This window comes from Oncorhynchus mykiss, chromosome 10 (assembly GCF_057628025.1).
Source record: "Oncorhynchus mykiss isolate SJ-2025 chromosome 10, ASM5762802v1, whole genome shotgun sequence".
NCBI lineage: Eukaryota > Metazoa > Chordata > Actinopteri > Salmoniformes > Salmonidae > Oncorhynchus > Oncorhynchus mykiss.
The window spans coordinates 744,266-765,601 of record NC_143031.1 but is presented as its reverse complement, the minus strand read 5'-3'; the positions used below and the strand labels follow the sequence as shown (position 1 = coordinate 765,601).

General features: G+C 43.7%; 1 protein-coding gene across 1 annotated transcript in view; it reads right to left on the bottom strand.

Moving 5' to 3' along the window:
• trpc6a (transient receptor potential cation channel, subfamily C, member 6a) overlaps positions 1-6,978 on the bottom strand; it is a 54,544-nt gene extending 47,566 nt beyond the window's left edge. The window contains exon 1 of the mRNA XM_021617324.3: positions 6,072-6,978. Within this exon, the coding sequence (XP_021472999.1) occupies positions 6,072-6,202 (131 nt within the window). The 5' untranslated portion in view covers positions 6,203-6,978. The remainder of the gene's footprint in view (positions 1-6,071) is intronic.
• Between the last annotated feature and the right edge of the window lie 14,358 nt (positions 6,979-21,336).

The following is a 21,336-nucleotide window of genomic DNA, read 5'->3' as shown; positions in this document are numbered from 1 at the left end:
CTTCTTCCATTTAAGAATAATGGAGGCCACTGTGATCTTGGGGACCTTCAATGTTACTCAAATGCTTTGGTACTTTTCCCCAGATCTGTGCCTCGGCACAATCCTGTCTTGGAGCTCTACGGACAATTCCTTCGACCTCAATGCTTAGTTTTTGCTCTGACATGCACTGTCAACTGTGGGACCTTATAAGTGTGTGCCTTTCCAAATCATGTCCAATCAATTGAATTTACCTCTGGTGGACTCCAATCAAGTTGTATAAACATCTCAAGGATGCTCAATGGAAACAGGATGCACCTGAGCTCAATTTCGAGGCTCATAGCAAAGGGTCAGCGTAGAGTGGAAAGCTTTCCCAGAAGAGTGGAGGCTGTTACAGCAGTAGAGGTTTGACCAACTCCCTATTAATGCCTGTGATTTTGGAATGAGATGTTCTTTTGTTCATACTTTTGTTCATGTGGTGTATATTTACAGGAAAAACTATACGGGGGATTGGAAATGATGCAGACATTTAAATTGATAGAAACCACAAACTTCCTGCAAGATTAAAGCTGATCTACCCCCAAAAGATAAACAAAAACATCTATAATGAGTCTTTGCCGGTATTAGGAAAAGTACTGAGCTGTTACTGTAATCTTCAACAGCTGTTACTGTAAGCTTCAACAGTTGTTACTATAACCTTCAACAACTATTACTGTAACCTTCAACAGCTGTTACTATAACCTTCAACAACTATTATTGTAACCTTCAACAGCTGTTACTATAACTGTTACGAGAGGTGCTCTCATTTTATCTATAAACATAGACAGGGCTCTAACTCCTCTAGCTCCACAATGAGATAGGATGCAGGCCAAGCAGCTGTTAGCCAGCCTGCCAGCATAGTGGAGTCTGCCACTAGCACAGTCAGTGTAGTCAGCTCAGCTATCCCCATGGAGACCGTGTCTGTGCCTCGATCTAGGTTGGGAAAACTAAACATGGCAGTGTTCACCTTAGCAATCTCACTGGAATAAAGACCTATATTCCTGTCATGATTGAAAGAGATTGTGATATTGCACATCTCAAAATAGGGCTACTTAATGTTAGATCCCTCACTTCCAAGGCAGTTATAGTCAATGAACTAATCACTGATCATAATCTTGATGGGATTGGCCTGACTGACACATGGCTTAAGCCTGATGAATTTACTGTGTTAAATGAGGCCTCTCTTCCTGGTTACACTAGTGACCATATCCCCCATTCATCCCGCAAAGGTGGAGGTGTTGCTAACATTTACAATTTCAATTTACAAAAAAAGACTGTGTTTTTGTCTTTTGAGCTTCTAGTCATGAAATCTATGCAGCCTACTCAGTAACTTTTTATAGCTACTGTTTACAGGCCTCCTGGGCCATATACATCGTTCCTCACTGAGTTCCCTGAATTCCTATAGGACCTTGTAGTCATGGCAGATAATATTCTAATTTTTGATGACTTTAATATTCACATGGAAAAGTCCACAGACCCCCTCCAAAAGGCTTTCGGAGCAATCATCGACTCAGTGGGTTTTGTCCAACATGTCCGGACCTACTCACTGCCACGGTCATACTCTGGACATAGTTTGGTCCCTTGGAATAAATGTTGTGGATCTTAATGTTTTTCCTCATAATCCTGGACTATCGGACCACCATTTTATTATGTTTGCAATTGCAACAAATCATCTTTTTAGACCCCAACCAAGGATCATCAAAAGCTGTGCCATAAATTCTCAGACAACCCAAAGATTCCTTGATGCCCTTCCAGACACCCTCCACCTACCAAAGGAGGTCAGAGTACAAACATTGGTTAGCCACCTAACTGAGGAACTACATTTAACCTTGCGCAATACCCTAGATGCAGTCGCACCCCTAAAAACATTTGTCATAAGAAACTAGCTCCCTGGTATATAGAAAATTCCCGAGCCCTGAAGCAAGCGTACAGAAAATTGGAACAGAATTGGCACTACACCAAACTGGATATCGTCTGACTCTCTTGGAAAGACAGCACCGTGCAATATCGAAGAGCCCTCACTGCTGCTCGATCATCCTATTTTTCCAAATGAATTGAGGAGAATAAGAACAATCCTAAATGTATTTTTGATCCTGTAGCAAAGCTAACTAAAAAGCAGCATTCTGTAAGAGAGATAGATGGCTTTCACTTCAGCAGTGAAATTCATTAACTTCTTTGACGAAAATATCATAATCATTAGAAAGCAAATTATGGACTCCTCTTTAAATTTGTGTATTTCTCCAAAGCTCAGTTGTCCTGAGTCTGCACAACATTGACATGACATAGGATCAAGGGAGACACTCAAGTTTTTTTTATCCTATATCTCTTGAAACATTCATGAAAATAGTAATGGCCTCTGAACCTTCAAGCTGCATACTGGACCCTATTCCAACTAAACTACTGAAAGAGCTGCTTCCTGTGCTTGGCCCTGCTATGTTGAACATAATAAACGGCTCTCTATCCACCGGATGTGTACCAACCTCACTAAAAGTGGCAGTAATAAAGCCTCTCTTGAAAAAGCCAAACCTTGACCCAGAAAATATAAAAAACTATCGGCCTATATCGAATCTTCCATTCCTCTCAAAACATTTTGAAAAAGCTGTTGCGTAGCAACTCACTGCCTTCTTGAAGACAAACAATGTATATGAAAAAATACGACAAATATTTTACTTGTAAACTCGGACAAAACAGAGATGCTTGTTCTGGGTCCCAAGAAACAGAGATCTTCTGTTGGATCTGTCAATTAATCTTGATGGTTGTACAGTCGTCTTAAATAAAACTGTGAAGGACCTCGGCATTACTCTGAACCCTGAACTCTCTTTTGACGAACATATCAAGACTGTTTCAAGGACAGATTTTTTCCATCTATGTAACATTGCAAAAAATGTGGAACTTTCTGTCCAGAAATTATGCAGAAAAATTAATCCATGCTTTTGTTACTTCTAGGTTAGACTACTGCAATGCTCTACTTTCCGGCTACCCAGATAAAGCACTAAATAAACTTCAGTTAGTGTTAAACACAGCTGCTAGAATCTTGACTAGAACCAAAAATGTGATCATATTACTCCAGTGCTAGCCTCCCTACACTGGCTTCCTGTTAAGGCAAGGGCTGATTTCAATGTTCTACTGCTAATCTACAAAGTATTACATGGGCTTGCTCCTACCTATCTCTCCGATTTGGTCCTGCCGTCCATACCTACACGTACGCTATGGTCACAAGACGCAGGCCTCTTTATTGTCCCTAGAATTTCTAAGGTGGTCTGCCTATCCATGTGAGAGATGCAGACTCGGTCTCAGCCTTTATTGAAGACTCATCTCTTCAGTAGGTTGAGTGTAGTCTGGCCCAGGAGTGTGAAGGTGAATGGAAAGGCACTGAAGCAACGAACCACCCTTGCTGTCTCTGCCTGGCCGGTTCCCCTCTCTCCACTGGGATTCTCTGCCTCTGACCCTGTTACAGGGGCTGAGTCACTGGCTTACTGGTGCGTCACTTGAGTGGGTTGAGTCACTGACGTGATCTTCCTGTCCGGGTTGGCGCCCCCCTCGGGTTTGTGCCGTGAGAGAGATCTTCGTGGCCTATACACTGCCTTGTCTTCGGGTAGTAAGTTGGTGGTTGAAGATATCCTTCTAGTGGTTGTGGGGTTGTGCTTTGGCAAAGTGGGTGGGGTTATATCCTGCCTGGTTGGCCCTGTCCGGGGGTACCGTCGGACATGGCCACAGTGTCTCCCGACCCCTCCTGTCTCAGCTTCCAGCATTTATGCTGCAATAGTTTGTGTTGGGGGGCTCCTGTCTAATCCGGTGTCCTGCGTGAATTTAAGAATGTTCCCTCTAATTCTCTCTCTCTCCCCTCCAGGGGGACCTGAGCCCTGGGACCATGCCTCAGGACTACCTGGCCTGATGACTCCTCTCTGTCCCCAGTACACCTGGTCATGCTGCTGCTCCAGTTTCAACTGTTTTGCCTGCGGCTATGGAACCCTGACCTGTTCACCAGACGTGCTACCTGCTGTTATTGATTCTCTCCCTCTACCGCACCTACTGTCTGGAACTCTGAATGCTCGGCTATGAAAAGCCAACTGACATTTTATTTATCATTTATTTATTTTTTATCTAAACTTTATTTAACTAGGCAAGTCAGTTAAGAACAAATTCTTATTTACAATGACGACCTATGAACAGAACATTTACTCCTGAGGTGCTGACCTGTTGCACCCTCTACAACCACTGTGATCATTATTACTATTTGACCCTGCTGGTCATCTATGAACATTTGAACATCTTGGCCATGTACAGTTATAATCTCCACCCGGCACAGCCAGAAGAGGACTGGCCACCCCTCAGAGCCTGGTTCCTCTCTAGGTTTCTTCCTAGGTTCCTGCCTTTTAGGGAGTTTTTCCTAGCCACCGTGCTTCTTCATCTGCATTGCTTGCTGTTTGGGGTTTTAGGCTGGGTTTCTGTACAGCACTTTGTGACATTGACTGGTGTAAAAAGGGCTTCATAAATACATTTGATTCATTGATTGATTAACCGACTATAACCTTCAACAGCTGTTACTATAACCTTCGACAGCTGCTTAAAGACACAATCAGTCATTCACTTCTCAGCCAAATATCAGCCCAGCCACTTGGTTTACTATAAAGGTGAAGGATGGGGCTGGAGCTTTAGCCTAGGTGGAAGATACCCAGGTGTCACGCTCTGACCTTTAGTATCTCTGTTTTCTATATATTTTGGTTAAGTCGGGGTGTGACTTGGGTGGGTATGCTAGTTTTTGTATTGTCTAAGGGTTTTGTATGTCTAGAGGTTTTGTAGGTATTCATATGTCTATGGTGGCCTGATATGGTTCCCAATCAGAGGCAGATGTTTATCATTGTCTCTGATTGGGGATTATATTTAGGTGGCCATTTACCCTTTTGTGTTTGTGGGTTCTTGTTCTATATTTAGTTGACTTTAGTGACACCAGGTTAGGACAAGAGGATTCCAATATCCCATAACTCTGCATGAATTCATTAGAATTCTAAACAATGGTGCTAGTTCCATGAATTCTAAACAATGGCGCTAGTCCCATGAATACTAAACAATGGCGCTAGTTCCATGAATTCTAAACAATGGTGCTAGTCCCATGAATTCTAAACAATGGCGCTAGTTCCATGAATTCTAAACAATGGTGCATGTCCCATGAATTCTAAACAATGGTGCTAGTCCCATGAATTCTAAACAATGGTGCATGTCCCATGAATTCTAAACAATGGTGCATGTCCCATGAATTCTAAACAATGGTGCTAGTCCCATGAATTCTAAACAATGGTGCATGTCCCATGAATTCTAAACAATGGTGCTAGTCCCATGAATTCTAAACAATGGTGCTAGTCCCATATGAATCCTAAACAATGGTGCTAGTCCCATGAATTCTAAACAATGGTGCTAGTCCCATGAATTCTAAACAATGGTGCTAGTCCCATGAATTCTAAACAATGGTGCTAGTCCCATGAATTCTAAACAATGGTGCTAGTCCCATGAATTCTAAACAATGGCGCTAGTCCCATTCATCTGTTTGTTTTCCAAATGTTCTGTACGTGAATACAACTTGTCCTAACCTTTATTATCTTCATCTTAGGGGTTAGTCCCATCATCTCTGCCAACTCAGTTTGTTGTCGTATCAAGTGCCATGTCATGATATGAAACCATAATCAGAGTGGGCTACAACACCTTGTCCCCTATCTAAATCAACCTGTTTTTGTCTATAACCTGCAATTTAGCTCTTAATTGCTCATGTGTACAAGATCAAAATAAACCTCACTATAATACACCTTTCTCTACACAGACAGGTTAAAAGCATAAAGACTACACTAAAGTGTAATCCAGACCTACAGAAAGTCTGTTCCATTTGTCTATTTTTCTTGCCTTGTATTCTGCACATAAAGGGTTAGTAAATCTATTACGTATTACTCTGGAAATCAGATTAGTTTAGGCCTACGTTATCAGTCACTATTTGAAACAACTTAAAAATGCAAGTCAGAAGGATAACTTATTATTTTAGGCTGAATCAGAGCCATGTCACTCACCCTGGGTAGTATCCATGGTAACTGGAACAGTTGTCATCTCCAAAGTCTGCATTGATGAGCAGGTTGTCACGACTCCTGACCCTCCGCTCGATCACATGGTTCTGTTCCGACACAGACCGGCGCTGGTTCATCTTCTGACCGCTCCACAACTGCTAAACAACCACTTCAGACCACTAAAGACTAATGCAGAAAACTATAGATAACTACAGATCAGGACAGATAACTACTGACATCTACAGACTACTACAGACCACTAGACTACTACAGACCACTACAGACCACTACAGAGAACTACAGACCACAATCCACAACGGCCGCTCTTGCTGCTGGTTGCCGCTCTAGGGTTCTGACATCTCACACACACGGAGGAGCCAATACAGCAACGCGTGGCCTCTGTCATTCGTTCTCACTCTCTCTTTCTCTACTTTCTCTCTCGCTCTCTCTCTCCAACTGCCTCTCCTCCCTTCTCTCTCTCTCACCTCTTTCTCCCCCTCTCTCTCAATTAATTTATATTCAAATTGGCTTTATTGGCATATAAACATATGATTATATTGCCAAAACAAATTAAATAAACAATAAACACAAGTGAGAAGAAACACATGTAACAGCAGTAAAACATTGCACTGCAAAAGGTTTTTAAAAATACATTTTAAGTGTTAACTTATCAGCTATGTACAGTGTTTATCTCTCTCTCTCTACCCCATCTCTCTACCCCCTCTCTCTCAACCCGCTTCCTTCTCTCTCTCTCCACCCCCTTCTCTCTCTACCCCCCTCTCTCTCTACCCCCTCTCTCTCAACCCCCTTCTCTCTCTCTCTCCACCCCTTCTCCCTCTCTACCCCCTCTCTCCACCCCCTCTCTCTCCACCCCCTTCTCTCTCTAACTCCTCTCTCTCTCCACCCCCTTCTCTCTCTCTCTCTCCACCCCCTCTCTATCCCCCTCTCTCTCCACCCCCTTCTCTCTCTAACCCCCCCTCTCTCCACCCCTTCTCTCTCTCCACCCCTTCTCTCTCTCCACCCCATTCTCTCTCCACCCCATTCTCTCTCCACCCCCTCTATCTACCCCCCCTCTCCCTCTACCCCCCCCTCTCTATCCACCCCCTTCTCTCTTTAACCTCCTCTCTCTCCACCCCCCCCTCTCTCTCTCTACCTACCCCCTCTATCTCAATTTATTTTTCAATTTAAGGGGCTTTATTGGCATGGTTAACATATGTTAACATTGCCAAAGCAAGTGAAATAGATCAACAAAAGTGAAATAAACAATAAAAAATTAACAGTAAACATTACACTCACAGAATTTCAAATGTCATATTATGTCTATATACAGTGTTGCAACGATGTGCAAATACTTAAAGTACAAAAGGGAAAATAAATAATCCGAAATATTTGTTGTATTTACAATGTTGTTTATTCTTCACTGGTTGAACTTTTCTTGTGGCAACAGGTCACAAATCTTGCTGCTGTGATGGAACACTGTGGTATTTCACCCAGTAGATATGGGAGTTAATCAAAATTGGATTTGATTTCAAATTCTTTGTGGATCTGTGTAATCTGAGGAAAATATATGTCTCTAATATGTTCATACATTTGTCAGGAGGTTAGGAAGTGCAACTCAGTTTCCACCTCATTTTGGAAAGAATTAACAAAAAAACAGAGCAAACTAGAATGCTATTTGGCCCTAAACAGAGAGTACACAGTGGCAGAATACCTGACCACTGTGACTGACCCAAACTTAAGGAAAGCTTTGACTATGTACAGACTCAGTGTGCACATAGCCTGTCTTCTCTTGAGAGCCAGGTCTGCTTTCGACAGCCTTTCTCAATAGCAAGGCTAAGCTCACTGAGTCTGTACATAGTCAAAGCTGTTTTTTTGTTAATTCTTTCCAATGTGTCAATTAATTATCTTTTTGTTTTCTCATGATTTGGTTGGGTCTAATTGTGCTGCTGTCCTGGGGCTCTGTGGGGTCTGTTTGTGTTTGTGAACACAGCCCCAGGACCAGCTTGCTTAGGGGACTCTTCTTCTCTCTGTAGGTGATGGCTTTGTTATGGAAGGTTTGGGAATCGATTACTTTTAGATGGTTGTTAAATTTAACGTCTCTTTTCTGGATTTTGATAATTAGTGGGTATCGGCCTAATTCTGCTCTGCATCATTTGGTATTTTACGTTGTACACAGAGGATATTTTTGCAGAATTCTGCATGCAGTCTCAATTTGGTGTTTGTCCCATTTTATGAATTGTTGGTTGGTTGGTGAGCGGACCCCAGACCTCACAACCATAAAGGACCATGTCTAATTTTATGTTCCTTTTGATGGTATAGAAGGCCCTTTTTGCCTTCTCTCAGATTATTCACAGCTTTGTTGAAGTTACCTGTGGCGCTGATGTTTAGGCAAAAGTAAGTATAGTTTTTCGTGTGCTCTAGGGCAAAGATGTCTAGATGGAATTTGTATTTGTGGTCCTGGCGACTGGACCTTTTTTGGAACACCATTATTTTGGTCTTACTGAGATTTACTGTCAGGACCCAGGTCTGGCAGAATCTGTGCAGAAGATCTAGGTGCTGCTGTAGGCCCTCCAGTAGACATTTGACTTCAGATTCTAGCAGGGTGAGACCAGGTACTGCAGACTGTTCTAGTGCCCTTGCCAATTCATTGATATACAGTTGAAGTCGGAAGTTTACATACACCTTTAAACCCAGTTTTTCACAATTCCTGACATTTAATCCTAGTAAAAATTCCCTGGCTTAGGTCAGTTAGGATCACCACTTTATTTTAAGAATGTGAAATGTCAGAATAATAGTAGAGAGTGATTTATTTCAGCTTTTATTTCTTTCATCACATTCCCAGTGGGTCAGAGGTTTACAAACACTCAATTAGTATTTGGTAGTATTGCCTTCAAATTGTTTAACTTGGGTCAAACGTTTCATGTAGCCTTCCACAAGCTTCCCACAATAAATTGGGAGAATTTTGGCCCATTCCTCCTGACAGAGCTGGTGTAACTGAGTCAGGTTTGAAGGCTTCCTTGTTCGCACACACTTTTTCAATTCCCACACATTTTATTATGAGTAACTGCAATTAGAAGGCATCATGTGAATGTTACTACTTAGCTTCGGCTGTTGGAGGACCTGACGAACCATGTCCAGTTAAAGCTTCCGGGGTGAAAAAAATGTAATGAAAAAAGTTGAGTGAGGGGGAAAATAAAAATATAAAACAGTAATTAAAAAGTAAAAAGTGTAAAGTTGGCAGGTAGCAAAGTAACGTTAGCAATAAACTGCACAGCAGCACGTAAACATGTCTCTAGATTCCCCTCTGTCTCTCTAGACTCACCTCTCTGTCTACACTCCCCTCTCTCTACCCCCCACTCTCTAGACTCCCTCCTCTCTCTAGACGCCCCCCCTCTCTAGACTCCCCCCTATCTCTCTAGATTCCCCTCTCTGTCTACCCTCCCCTCTCTCTAACCCCCCTCTCTCTAGACTCCCCCCCCCTCTAGACTCCCCCCTATCTCTCTAGATTCCCCTCTGTCTCTCTAGACTCACCTCTCTGACTACCCTCCCCTCTCGCCCTCTACACCCCTCTCTCTAGACTCCCCCCTCTCTCTAGACCCCCCCCCCTCTCTCTAGATTCCCCCACTCTCTCTCTCTACCGCCCTCTCTATAGACTCCCCCCTCATTCTCCACCCCTCTCTCTAGACTCCCCTCTCTCTCTAGACTCCCCTCTCTCTCTCTATGCCCCCTCTCTCTAGACTCCCCCCTCTCTCTCTAGATTCCCCCTTTCTCTAGATTCCCCCCTCTCTCTAGACTCCCCCCTCTCTCTCTAGACTCCCCCCTCTCTCTACGCCCATCTCTCTACGCCCCTTCTCTCTTTCTCTACACCCCCTTCTCTCTCTACCCGCCTCTCTCTACCCACACCCTTCCTCCTCCACCCTTCTCTCTGGTTTCTCTCATACTTTCATCCGATGACAAGTTGTTAAGTTGTTAAGCATTCTAGATTCCTCTCCTTGTTTAACTTCAGTCGGGTCTATAGAGGCCCGTTGGTTCCCTACAGTTCAATGTGTTTCACTTTAGACATAGATGGCACTCTATTCCCTAGTGACAGACAGACAGACAGACAGACAGACAGACAGACAGACAGACAGACAGACAGACAGACAGACAGACAGACAGACAGACAGCATTACCAGTATCATCCAGGTATCTAGAGGGCTTCAGATATAATTTTAAAAACATTTTTTAGTCAGTCAAGTCAGTTAAGAACAAATTCTTATTTACAATGACCGGCCTACCCCGGACGACGCTGGGCAAATTGTGTGCCGCCCTATGAGACTCCCAATCACGGCCGGATGTGATTCAGCCTAGAAACCAGGGACTGTAGTGACACCTCTTGTACTGACAGGCGGTGCCTTAGACCGATGCGCCACTCGGGAGCCCTACTACCATCACCAGTATCATCCAGGTATCTAGACGGCTTCAGACAGACAGACTATTACCATCAGCAGTATCATCCAGGTAACAAATCAAATCAAACTTTATTTGTCACGTGTGACCTTCCTGGTCCGGTCCGTCAAGTCAGTGAGTCAACACAGGAATGAGTAAGGATGGATAGTTCATTTATTTCCAAAGCTGCAATTGTGGGACACACACAGTATGGATGAATGGTCAGTAGTGACGGGATATAAATAGCAATTCTCCATAAATCTGCTGTATAATATACTAACAAAAGAACAATTGAAATGTCTATCAAAGTCATTGTGATCGTATAGTAGATTTATCATTTTCTACTAATTCCTAATTTACAATAATAAGAATACATTGTTTCCATGTGTCTCATATTCACATCAGAATAAACTAACAAAATATGTCAAATGAACCTGAATAATGACTCAACGTCTCTTATGGCGAAGAAATATAATACACCTAGAATGTACCACATATTTTCCACAGCTAACAAAACCAGGCTAATACGCTGCTAGCTGGTGCTCATAAATTTATAAAACATATACTTTATACATTTGTCATACATTACCTGCAATCGTGGGACACACAGAGTATGGATGAATGGTCAGAAGTGACGGGGTAAAAATAGCACTCCTAAAGAAGATGCATTTTCCAGTTAGCTACCGACTTCAAAGAGGGAACTTTAGCATAAAACCCACATGGAAAACTGAGATTCAGCAAATAACAGATAAAGAGAGGCTTATTTGACGCCAAACCAACAACAGTAGTTACTAATAACATAAATGGCTAATGTTGATGTAAAAGGTTATTCTAACAATTAAATTAAAAAATGTTCCACAATCTACACAGAGAAGTACCTTATTTACATACATATTCAGACCCTTTGCTATGAGACTAGAAATTGAGCTCAGGTGCATCCTGTTTCCATTGATCATCCTTGAGATGTTTCTACAACTTGATTGGAGTCCACCTGTGGTAAATGAAATTGATTGGACATGATTTTGAAAGGCACACACCAGTCTATATAAGTAAACCTAGCCATGAGGTTGAAGGAATTGTCCGTAGAGCTCCAAGACAGGATTGTGTGGAGGCACAGGAAAGGTACCAAAACATTTCTGCACTATTGAAGGTCCCCAAGAACACAGTGGCCTCTGTTTTTTAATGGAAAAAGTTTAGAACCACCTTGATTCTTCCTAGAGCTGGCTGTCCAGCCAAACTGAGCAATCGGGGGAGGAGGGCCTTGGTCCGGGAGGTGACCATGAACCCGATGGTCACACTGACAGAGCTCCAGAGATCCTCTGTGGGGATGGGAGAACTTTCCAGAAGGGCAACCATCACTGCAGCACTCCACCAATCAGGCCGTTATGATAGAGTGGCCAGATGGAAGCCACTCCTCAGTAAAAGGCACATGACAGCCCGCTTGGAGTAAGCCAAAAGGCAGCTAATGGACTCTCAGACCGTGAGATACAAAATTATCTGGTCTGATGAAGCTAAGATTGAAAAAAAAATTTTTTAATCAATTTTAGAATAAAGCTGTAACGTAACAAAATGTAGAAAAAGCCAAGGGGTCTGAATACTTTCCGAATGCACTGAAAGTTAACACGTACTTAATTCTTAAACTGCTCAAGTACCACCAGATCAGAAAATTCCTCCAATGTATCTACCTCTGAGGCAGAACACCAATGATTAAACTGAGACGCTAAACGTGCAAATTCTACATTGTTTTTCTTGTCACTTTTCCAATTGCGAAAACGCTGCCAATAAGCCCCTGGGACCAATTTGTAGGCTTTTAACACTGTCATTTTCACCATTTCACAATTTCACTTTAAAAGTGCTTTCCTTAGCAACTTAAATAAGCATGCCCCTTTCAAAAAATGTAGAACTAAGAACAGATATACAGTGGGGCAAAAAACTATTTAGTCAGCCACCAATTGTGCAAGTTCTCCCACTTAAAAAGATGAGAGAGGCCTGTAAACTTTCATCATAGGTACACTTCAACTATGACAGACAAAATGAGAAAAAAAATCCAGAAAATCACATTGTAGAATTTTTAATGAATTTATTTGCAAATTATGGTGGAAAATAGGCATTTGGTCACCTACAAACAAGCAAGATTTCTGGCTCTCACAGACCTGTAACTTGTTACCTGTATTAATGGCACCTGTTTGAACTTGTTATCAGTATAAAAGACACCTGTCCACAACCTCAAACAGTCACACTCCAAACTCCACTATGGCCTAGACCAAAGAGCTGTCAAAGGACACCAGAAACAAAATTGTAGACCTGCACCAGGCTGGGAAGACTGAATCTGCAATAGGTAAGCAGCTTGGTTTGAAGAAATCAACTGTGGGAGCAATAATTAGGAAATGGAAGACATATAAGACCACTGATAACCTCCCTCGATCTGGGGCTCCACGCAAGATCTCACCCCGTGGGTTCAAAATGATCACAAGAACGGTGAGCAAAAATCCAAGAACCACACGGGGGGACCTAGTGAATGACCTGCAGAGAGCTGGGACCAAAGTAACAAAGCCTACCATCAGTAACACACTACGCCGCCAGGGACTCAAATCGTGCAGTGCCAGACGTGTCCCCCTGCTTAAGCCAGTACATGTCCAGGCCCGTCTGAAGTTTGCTAGAGAGCATTTGGAAGATCCAGAAGAAGATTGGGAGAATGTCATATGGTCAGATGAAACCAAAATATAACTTTTTGGTAAAAACTCAACTAGTCGTGTTTGGAGGATAAAGAATGCTGAGTTGCATCCAAAGAACACCATACCTACTGTGAAGCATGGGGGTGGAAACATCATGCTTTGGGGCTGTTTTTCTGCAAAGGGACCAGGATGACTGATCTGTGTAAATGAAAGAATGAATGGAGCCATGTATCGTGAGATTTTGAGTGAAAACCTCCTTCCATCAGCAAGGGCAGTGGAGATGAAACATGGCTGGGTCTTTCAGCATGACAACGATCCCAAACACACCGCCCGGGCAACGAAGGAGTGGCTTCGTAAGAAGCATTTCAAGGTCCTGGAGTGGCCTAGCCAGTCCCCAGATCTCAACCCCATAGAAAATCTTTGGAGGGAGTTGAAAGTCTGTGTTGCCCAGCAACAGCCCCAAAACATCACTGCTCTAGAGGAGATCTGCATGGAGGAATGGGCCAAAATACCAGAAACAGTGTGTGAAAACCTTGTGAAGACTTACAGAAAACGTTTGACCTCTCTCATTGCCAACAAAGGGTATATTACAAAGTATTGAGATAAACTTTTGTTATTGACCAAATACTTATTTTCCACCATAATTTGCAAATAAATTCATAAACAATCCTACAATGTGATTTTCTGGATTTTTTTTCTCATTTTGTCTGTCATAGTTGAAGTGTACATATGATGAAAATTACAGGCCTCTCTCATCTTTTTAAGTGGGAGAACTTGCACAATTGGTGGCTGACTAAATACTTTTTTGCCCCACTGTAGCCCTTGGTTCACTCCAGACCTGACTGCTCTTGACCAGCACAAAAACATCCTGTGGTGGACAGCAATAGCATCGAATAGTCCCCGCGATATGCAACTGTTCAGGGAAGTCAGGACCCAATACACGCAGTCAGTCAGGAAAGCAAAGGCTAGCTTTTTCAAACAGAAATTTGCATCCTGTAGCTCTAACTCCAAAAAGTTCTGGGTCACTGTAAAGTCCACGGAGAACAAGAGCACCTCCTCCCAGCTGCCCACTGCACTGAGGCTAGAAAACACTATCACCACCAATAAATCGATGACAATCAAAAATTTCAATAAGCATTTCTCTACGGCTGGCCATGCTTTCCTCCTGGCTACCCCTACCCCGGCCAACAGCTCCGCACCCCCCGCAGCTACATTCCCGAGCCTCCCCAGCTTATCCTTCACCCAAATCCAGATAACAGATGTTCTGAAAAGGCTGCAAAACCTGGACCCGTACAAATGAACTGGGCTAGACAAAGTAGTCGGCTGTACATGGTCCATCTGTAAATAGCCCACCCAATCTACCTACATCATCCCCATATTGTCACTACTTGCACATCGTCATCTGCTCATCTATCACTCCAGTGTTAATATGCTAAATTGTAATTACTTCGCTACTATGGCCTATTTATTGCCTTATGATTAGGAGTAGTTTATTCTGTTGCCTAAGCTTACCCTCTCTGATTAGGAGTAGTTTATACAGTTGTTTAAGCTTACCCTCTCTGATTAGGTTGTATACTGTTGACTAAGCTTACCCTCTCTGATTAGGAGTAGTTTATACAATTGACTAAGCTTACCCTCTCTGACTAGGAGTAGTTTATTATGTTGTCTAAGCTTACCCTCTCTGATTAGGAGTAGTTTATTCTGTTGTCTAAGCTTGCCCTCTCTGATTAGTAGTAGTTTATTCTGTTGTCTAAGCTTGCCCTCTCTGATTAGTAGTAGTTTATTCTGTTGTCTAAGCTTACCCTCTCTGATTAGGAGTAGTTTATTCTGTTGTCTAAGCTTACCCTCTCTGATTAGGAGTAGTTTATTATGTTGTCTAAGCTTACCCTCTCTGATTAGGAGTAGTTTATTCTGTTGTCTAAGCTTACCCTCTCTGATTAGGAGTAGTTTATACTGTTGTCTAAGCTTACCCTCTCTGATTAGGTCGTATACTGTTGTCTAAGCTTACCCTCTCTGATTAGGAGTAGTTTATTATGTTGTCTAAGCTTACCCTCTCTGATTAGGTCTTTGTAATGCAGTCTGTGTGTAGCTGGTTAGGAGTCAGACGCAGGACAGCAGATATGAGTAAATAAACATACTTTACTCAACATAAATCAAATGCAATACAAAAGAGAGCCCACATAAACGGACCTCACTACGTACAAAACAATCACTCACAAAAAAACATGGGGGAACAGAGAGTTAGATAATGAACAAGTAATTGGGGGATTGAAACCAGGTGTGAAAAACAAAGACAAAACAAATGGAAAATGAAAAGTGGATCGGCGATGGCTAGAAGGCCGGTGACGTCGACCGACAAACTCCACCCGAACAAGGAGAGGGACTGACTTCGGCGGAAGTTGTGACAGTATCCCCCCCCCTGACGCGCGGCTCCAGCAGCATGCACAGGGCGATCCGGGTGGAGACAGTGGAAGTCCCGCAGCAACGAAGGGTCCAGGATGTCCTCCACCGACACCCAGCATCTCTCTTCCGGACCATACCCCTCCCACTCCACGAGGTACTGAAGGCCACTTGCCCAACGCCTCGAGTCCAGGATGGCTCTAATAGCATACGCCGGGGTCCCCTCGATGTCCAGAGGGGGGCGGAGGAACCTCCCACACCTCAGATTCCTGGAGTGGACCAGCCACCACTGGCCTGAGGAGAGACACATGAAACGAGGGGTTAATACAGTAATTGGGGGGGAAGTTGTAACCTGTAGCATACCTCATTCAGTCTCCTCAGGACTTTGCTTCCGGCAGCTTCCGGCAGGGCAGGCGGAGGGGCAGGTTTCGGGTGGAGAGCCAGACCCGGTCCCCCGGTGCGAACACCGGGGCCTCACTGCTGTGACGGTCGGCGCTTGCCTTCTGCAACCTCACGGCCCGTTGCAGGTGCACATGGGCGGAGTCCCAGGTCTCCTCCAAGCACTTAAACCATTCGTCCACCGCAGGAGCTTCGATTTGGCTCTGATGCCAAGGTGCCAGAACCGGCTGATACCCCAGTACGCACTGGAAGTGAGAGAGGTTAGTGGAGGAGTGACAGAGTGAGTTTTGGGCCATCTCTGCCCAGGGGATGAACACCACCCACTCCTCCGGCCGGTCCTGGCAATATGACCGCAGAAACCTACCCACATCCTGGTTTACTCTCTCCACCTGCCCTTTACTCTCAGGGTGAAAACCTGAGGTGAGGTTGACCGAGACCCCCAGACGTTCCATGAACGCTCTCCAGACCCTGGACGTGAACTGGGGACCCCGATCAGAGACTATATACTCAGGCACCCCGTAGTGCCGGAAGACGTGAGTGAACAGGGCCTCCGCAGTCTGTAGGGCCGTAGGGAGACCGGGCAAAGGGAGGAGATGGCAGGACTTAGAAAACCGATCCACAACGGCCAGGATCGTGGTGTTCCCCTGTGAGGGAGGAAGATCTGTCAGGAAGTCCACCGACAGGTGCGACCACGGCCGTTGTGGAACGGGTAGGGGTTGTAACTTCCCTCTGGGCAGGTGATTGGGAGCCTTGCACTGGGCGCACACCGAGCAGGAGGAAACATAAACCCTCACGTCCTTGGCCAAGGTGGACCACCAGTACTTCCCACTAAGGCAACGCACCGTCCGCCCGAAACCAGGATGACCAGAGGAGGGTGACGTGTGGGCCCAATAGATCAAACGGTCGTGGACAGCAGGCGGAACATACAGGTGCCCAGCTGGACACTGGGGGGAGTGGGCTCTGTGCGTAACGCCCGCTCGATGTCCGCGTCCAGCTCCCACACCACCGGTGCCACCAGGCAAGAGGCCGGAAGTATGGGAGTGTGATCCATGGACCGCTTCTCTGTGTCATACATCCGGGACAGTGCGTCTGCCTTAGCATTCTGGGAACCTGGTCTGTAGGACAAAGTGAAAACAAAACGGGTAAAGATCATGGCACACCTTGCCTGGCGAGGGTTCAGTCTCCTCGCCACCCGGATATACTACATATTGCGGTGGTCAGTCCAGATGAGAAAATGGTGTTAAGCCCCCTCAAGCCAATGTCTCTAAGCTTACCCTCTCTGATTAGTAGTAGTTTATTATGTTGTCTAAGCTTACCCTCTCTGTTTAGGAGTAGTTTATTCTGTTGTCTAAGCTTACCCTCTCTGATTAGGAGTAGTTTATTATGTTGTCTAAGCTTACACTCTCTGATTAGGAGTAGTTTATTCTCTTGTCTAAGCTTACCCTCTCTGATTAGGTCTTATTCTGTTCCATCTGGAACTCAGTTTGTTGTTTAATCTGCTCTTTTTCTAGTTGTAGCATTAAAACACTTTGTTGCTCAGCAACACCTTCGTAACGCCAATGGAGTACCAAACTGTGGCTCTCGAACAGTTCCTTCCTCAACTAGTTCAGCTTTTTATTTTTTATTTCACCTTTATTTAACCGGGTAGGCTAGTTGAGAAGAAGTTGTCATTTGCAACTGCGACCTGGCCAAGATAAAGCAAAGCAATGCGACACATACAACAACACAGAGTTACACATGGAATAAACAAACATACAATCAATAATACAGTAGAAAAATGTATATACAGTGAGTAGGCCATGGTGGCGAAGTAATTACAACAAAGCAACTAAACACTGGAATGATAGAATGTGCAGAAGATGCATGTGCAAGTAGAGATACTGGGGTGCAAAGGAGCAAGATAAATAAATACAGTATGGGGAAGAGGTAGATTGGATGGGCTATTTACAGACGAGCTATGTACAGGTGCAGTGATCTGTGAGCTGCTCTGACAGCTGGTGCTTAAAGCTAGTGAGGGAGGTAAGAGTCTCCAGCTTTAGTGATTTTTGCAGTTCGTTCCAGTCATTGGCAGCAGAGAACTGGAAGTAGAGGCGGCCAAAGGAAGAATTGGCTTTGGGGGTGACCAGTGAGATATACCTGCTGGAGCGCGTGCTATGGGTGGGTGCTGCTATGGTGACCAGTGAGCTGAGATAAGGCGGGGCTTTACCTAGCAGAGACTTGTAGATGACCTGGAGCCAGAGGGTTTGGCGACGAGTATGAAGCGAGGGCCAGCCAACGAGAGTGTACAGGTCGCAGTGGTGGGTAGTATATGGGGCTTTGGTGACAAAACGGATGGCACTGTGATAGACTGCATCCAATTTGTTTGATGTTTGGCAGCGTGAGTGAAGGAGTCTTTGTTGCAAAATAGGAAGCCGATTCTAGGATTAATTTTGGATTGGAGATGCTTAATGTGAGTCTGGAAGGAGAGTTTACAGTCTAACCAGACACCTAGGTATTTGTAGTTGTCCACATATTCTAAGTCAGAACCGTCCAGAGTAGTGATGCTAGACGGGCGGGCAGGTGCGGGCAGCGATCGCATGTATTTAGTTTTACTTGCATTTGAGAGCAGTTGGAGGCCACGGAAGGAGAGTTGAATGCATTGAAGCTCATCTGGAGGTTAGTTAACACAGTGTCCAAAGAAGGGCCAGAGGTATACAGAATGGGGTCGTCTGCATAGAGGTGGTAAAAAGAATCATCAGCAGCAAGACCAACATCATTGATGTTTACAGAGAAGAGAGTCGGACCGAGGATTGAACCCTGTGGCACCCCCATAAAGACTGCCAGAGGTCCGGACAACAGGCCCTCCGATTTGACATACTGTTCTCTATCAGAGAAGTAGTTGGTGAACCAGGTGTAACTGACAGTTAGACTTACAGGTGATGTCGTTGTCTTTCGTTCGAATTGTTTACGTGTCCGCTGTGCGGGGGAAATGATAATACAAGCGGAACTACGTAGCTAATACTGTTGTAACGGGGATCCTTATTGTAGCAACACACTTTTGGAGGGAAGGCAATCCTGCGCTGCGTTTTCAAGTTTTCATGTCATCGGGTGTAGTTCATAAAGGTTGAAGAGTGTATGTTAGGATGAAGTGTGAATTCACGCCAGGAATAATAAGTGTGAAGTTTGATTTCCTCCCTTCTGTAATAAGCAGCCAATGAGGTATTTTTTCCTTTATTCATGTGTTTAATCTGAACCCGTTATAACGCCGGTTAAACTGTTATGTATGTAAGCACTTCAGAGTTATACCAAGCTAATAAGTCACTCGTAAGATAAGGTTGTAAGAGTGTGCTTAACTGTATTTTTCATTTACTTTATAGTTCTCACGGAAGGTGATAATTCTGTCTAAAACTACAGAATAAAGCCGCCAGTTAAAATCAAGGAACGGTTGTGCTCGTGGTTACTGAAGGGAGCTACACCAGACGAGGCAATCATTTGAGAAACCAAGGGAGTTGAGTCTGCCAATAAGAATGTTGGGATTGACAGAGTTGAAAGCCTGAATACGGCTGCACAGTAATGTCTCTTATCGATGGCGGTTATTATATAGTTTAGGACCTTGAGCGTGGCTGAGATGCACCCATGACCAGCTCTGAAACCAGATTGCATAGCGGAGAAGGTACGGTGGGATTCGAAATGGTCGGTAATCTGTTTGTCAACCTGTCTGGCACCAGTGGGACGGTAGCATCCCACCGCGACAACAGCAAGTGAAATTGCAGGGCGCCAAATTCAAAACAACAGAAATCCCATAATTGAAATTCCTCAAACACAGAAGTATTATACACCATTTTAAAGATACACTTCTTGTAAATCCAACCACAGTGTCCGATTTCAAAAAGGCTTTACGGCGAAAGCACACCAAACGATTATGTTAGGTCAGCGCCTAGTCACAGAAAACCATACAGACATTTTCCAGCCAAGGAGAGGGCTCACAAAAGTCAGAAATAGCGATTAAATTAATCACTAATCTTTGATGATCTTCATCAGATGGCACTCACAGGACTTCATGTTACACAATAAATGTGTGTTTTGTTCGATAAAGTTTATCTTTATGTCCAAAAACCTCAGTTGAGTTATGTACAGTAATCATTGTCTCAAACAAATATCCGGTGAAATTTCAGGGCCACACCAAATTACAGAAATACTTATCATAAACATTGATGAAAAATAAAATTATTATACATAGGATTAAAGATAAACGTTAATCCAGCCGCAGTGTCCGATTTCAAAAAGGCTTTACAGTGAAAGCATACCATGCGATTATGTTAGGTCAGCGCCTAGTCACAGAAAAAATACATAAATTTTCCAGCCAAAGAGGAGTCACAAAAAGCACAAATAGAGATAAAATGGCACACATAGGACTTCATGTTACACAGTACATATATGTTTTGTTCGATAAAGTTCATATTTATATCCAAAAATCTTAGTTTACATTGACGCGTTATGTTCAGTAATGTTTTGCTTTCAAAACATCTGGTGATTTTTCAGCGAGCCACATCAATTTAAAGAAATACTCATCATAAAAGTTGATGAAAGATACAAGTGTTATGCATAGAATTAAAATGTACTTCTCCTTAATGCAACCGCTGTGTCAGATTTCAAAAAAGCTTTACAGCGACAGCACACCATGCAATAATCTGAGTCCAGCGCTCAGCCACCAAAACAAGCCATACAGATACCCACCATGTTGTGGAGTACAGAAGTCAGAAATTGCATTAAAATATTCACTTACCTTTGATGATCTTCATCGGAATGCACTCCCAGGAATCCCAGTTCCACAATAAATGTTTGTTTTGTTCGATCAAGTCCATATTTATGTCCAAATACCTCCTTTTTGTTTGTGCGTTTAGTACACTAATCCAAATGCACATGGCGCGGGCACTAAGTCCAGTCGAAAAGTCCAAAAAGTTTCATTACAGTTTGTAGAAACATGTCAAACAATGTATAGAATCAATCTTTAGGACGTTTTTATCATAAATTTTCAATAATATTCCAACCTGACAATTCCTTTGTCTTTAGAAATGTAAGGGAACTGAGCTTGTGCTCACGGCCGTGACCAAATTGACACTGTACACTGACAGGCAATCACTTGAAAAACTACAAACCTCAGATCTCCCACTTCCTGGTTGGTTATTTCTCAGGTTTTCGCCTGCCATATGAGTTCTGTTATACTCACAGACATCATTCAAACAGTTTTAGAAACGTAAGAGTGGTTTCTATCCAAATCTACCAATAATATGCATATATTAGCTTCTGGGACTGAGTAGCAGGCAGTTCACTCTGGGCACGCTTTTCATCCGAAAGTGAAAATACTGCCCCCTAGCCCAAAGAGGTTT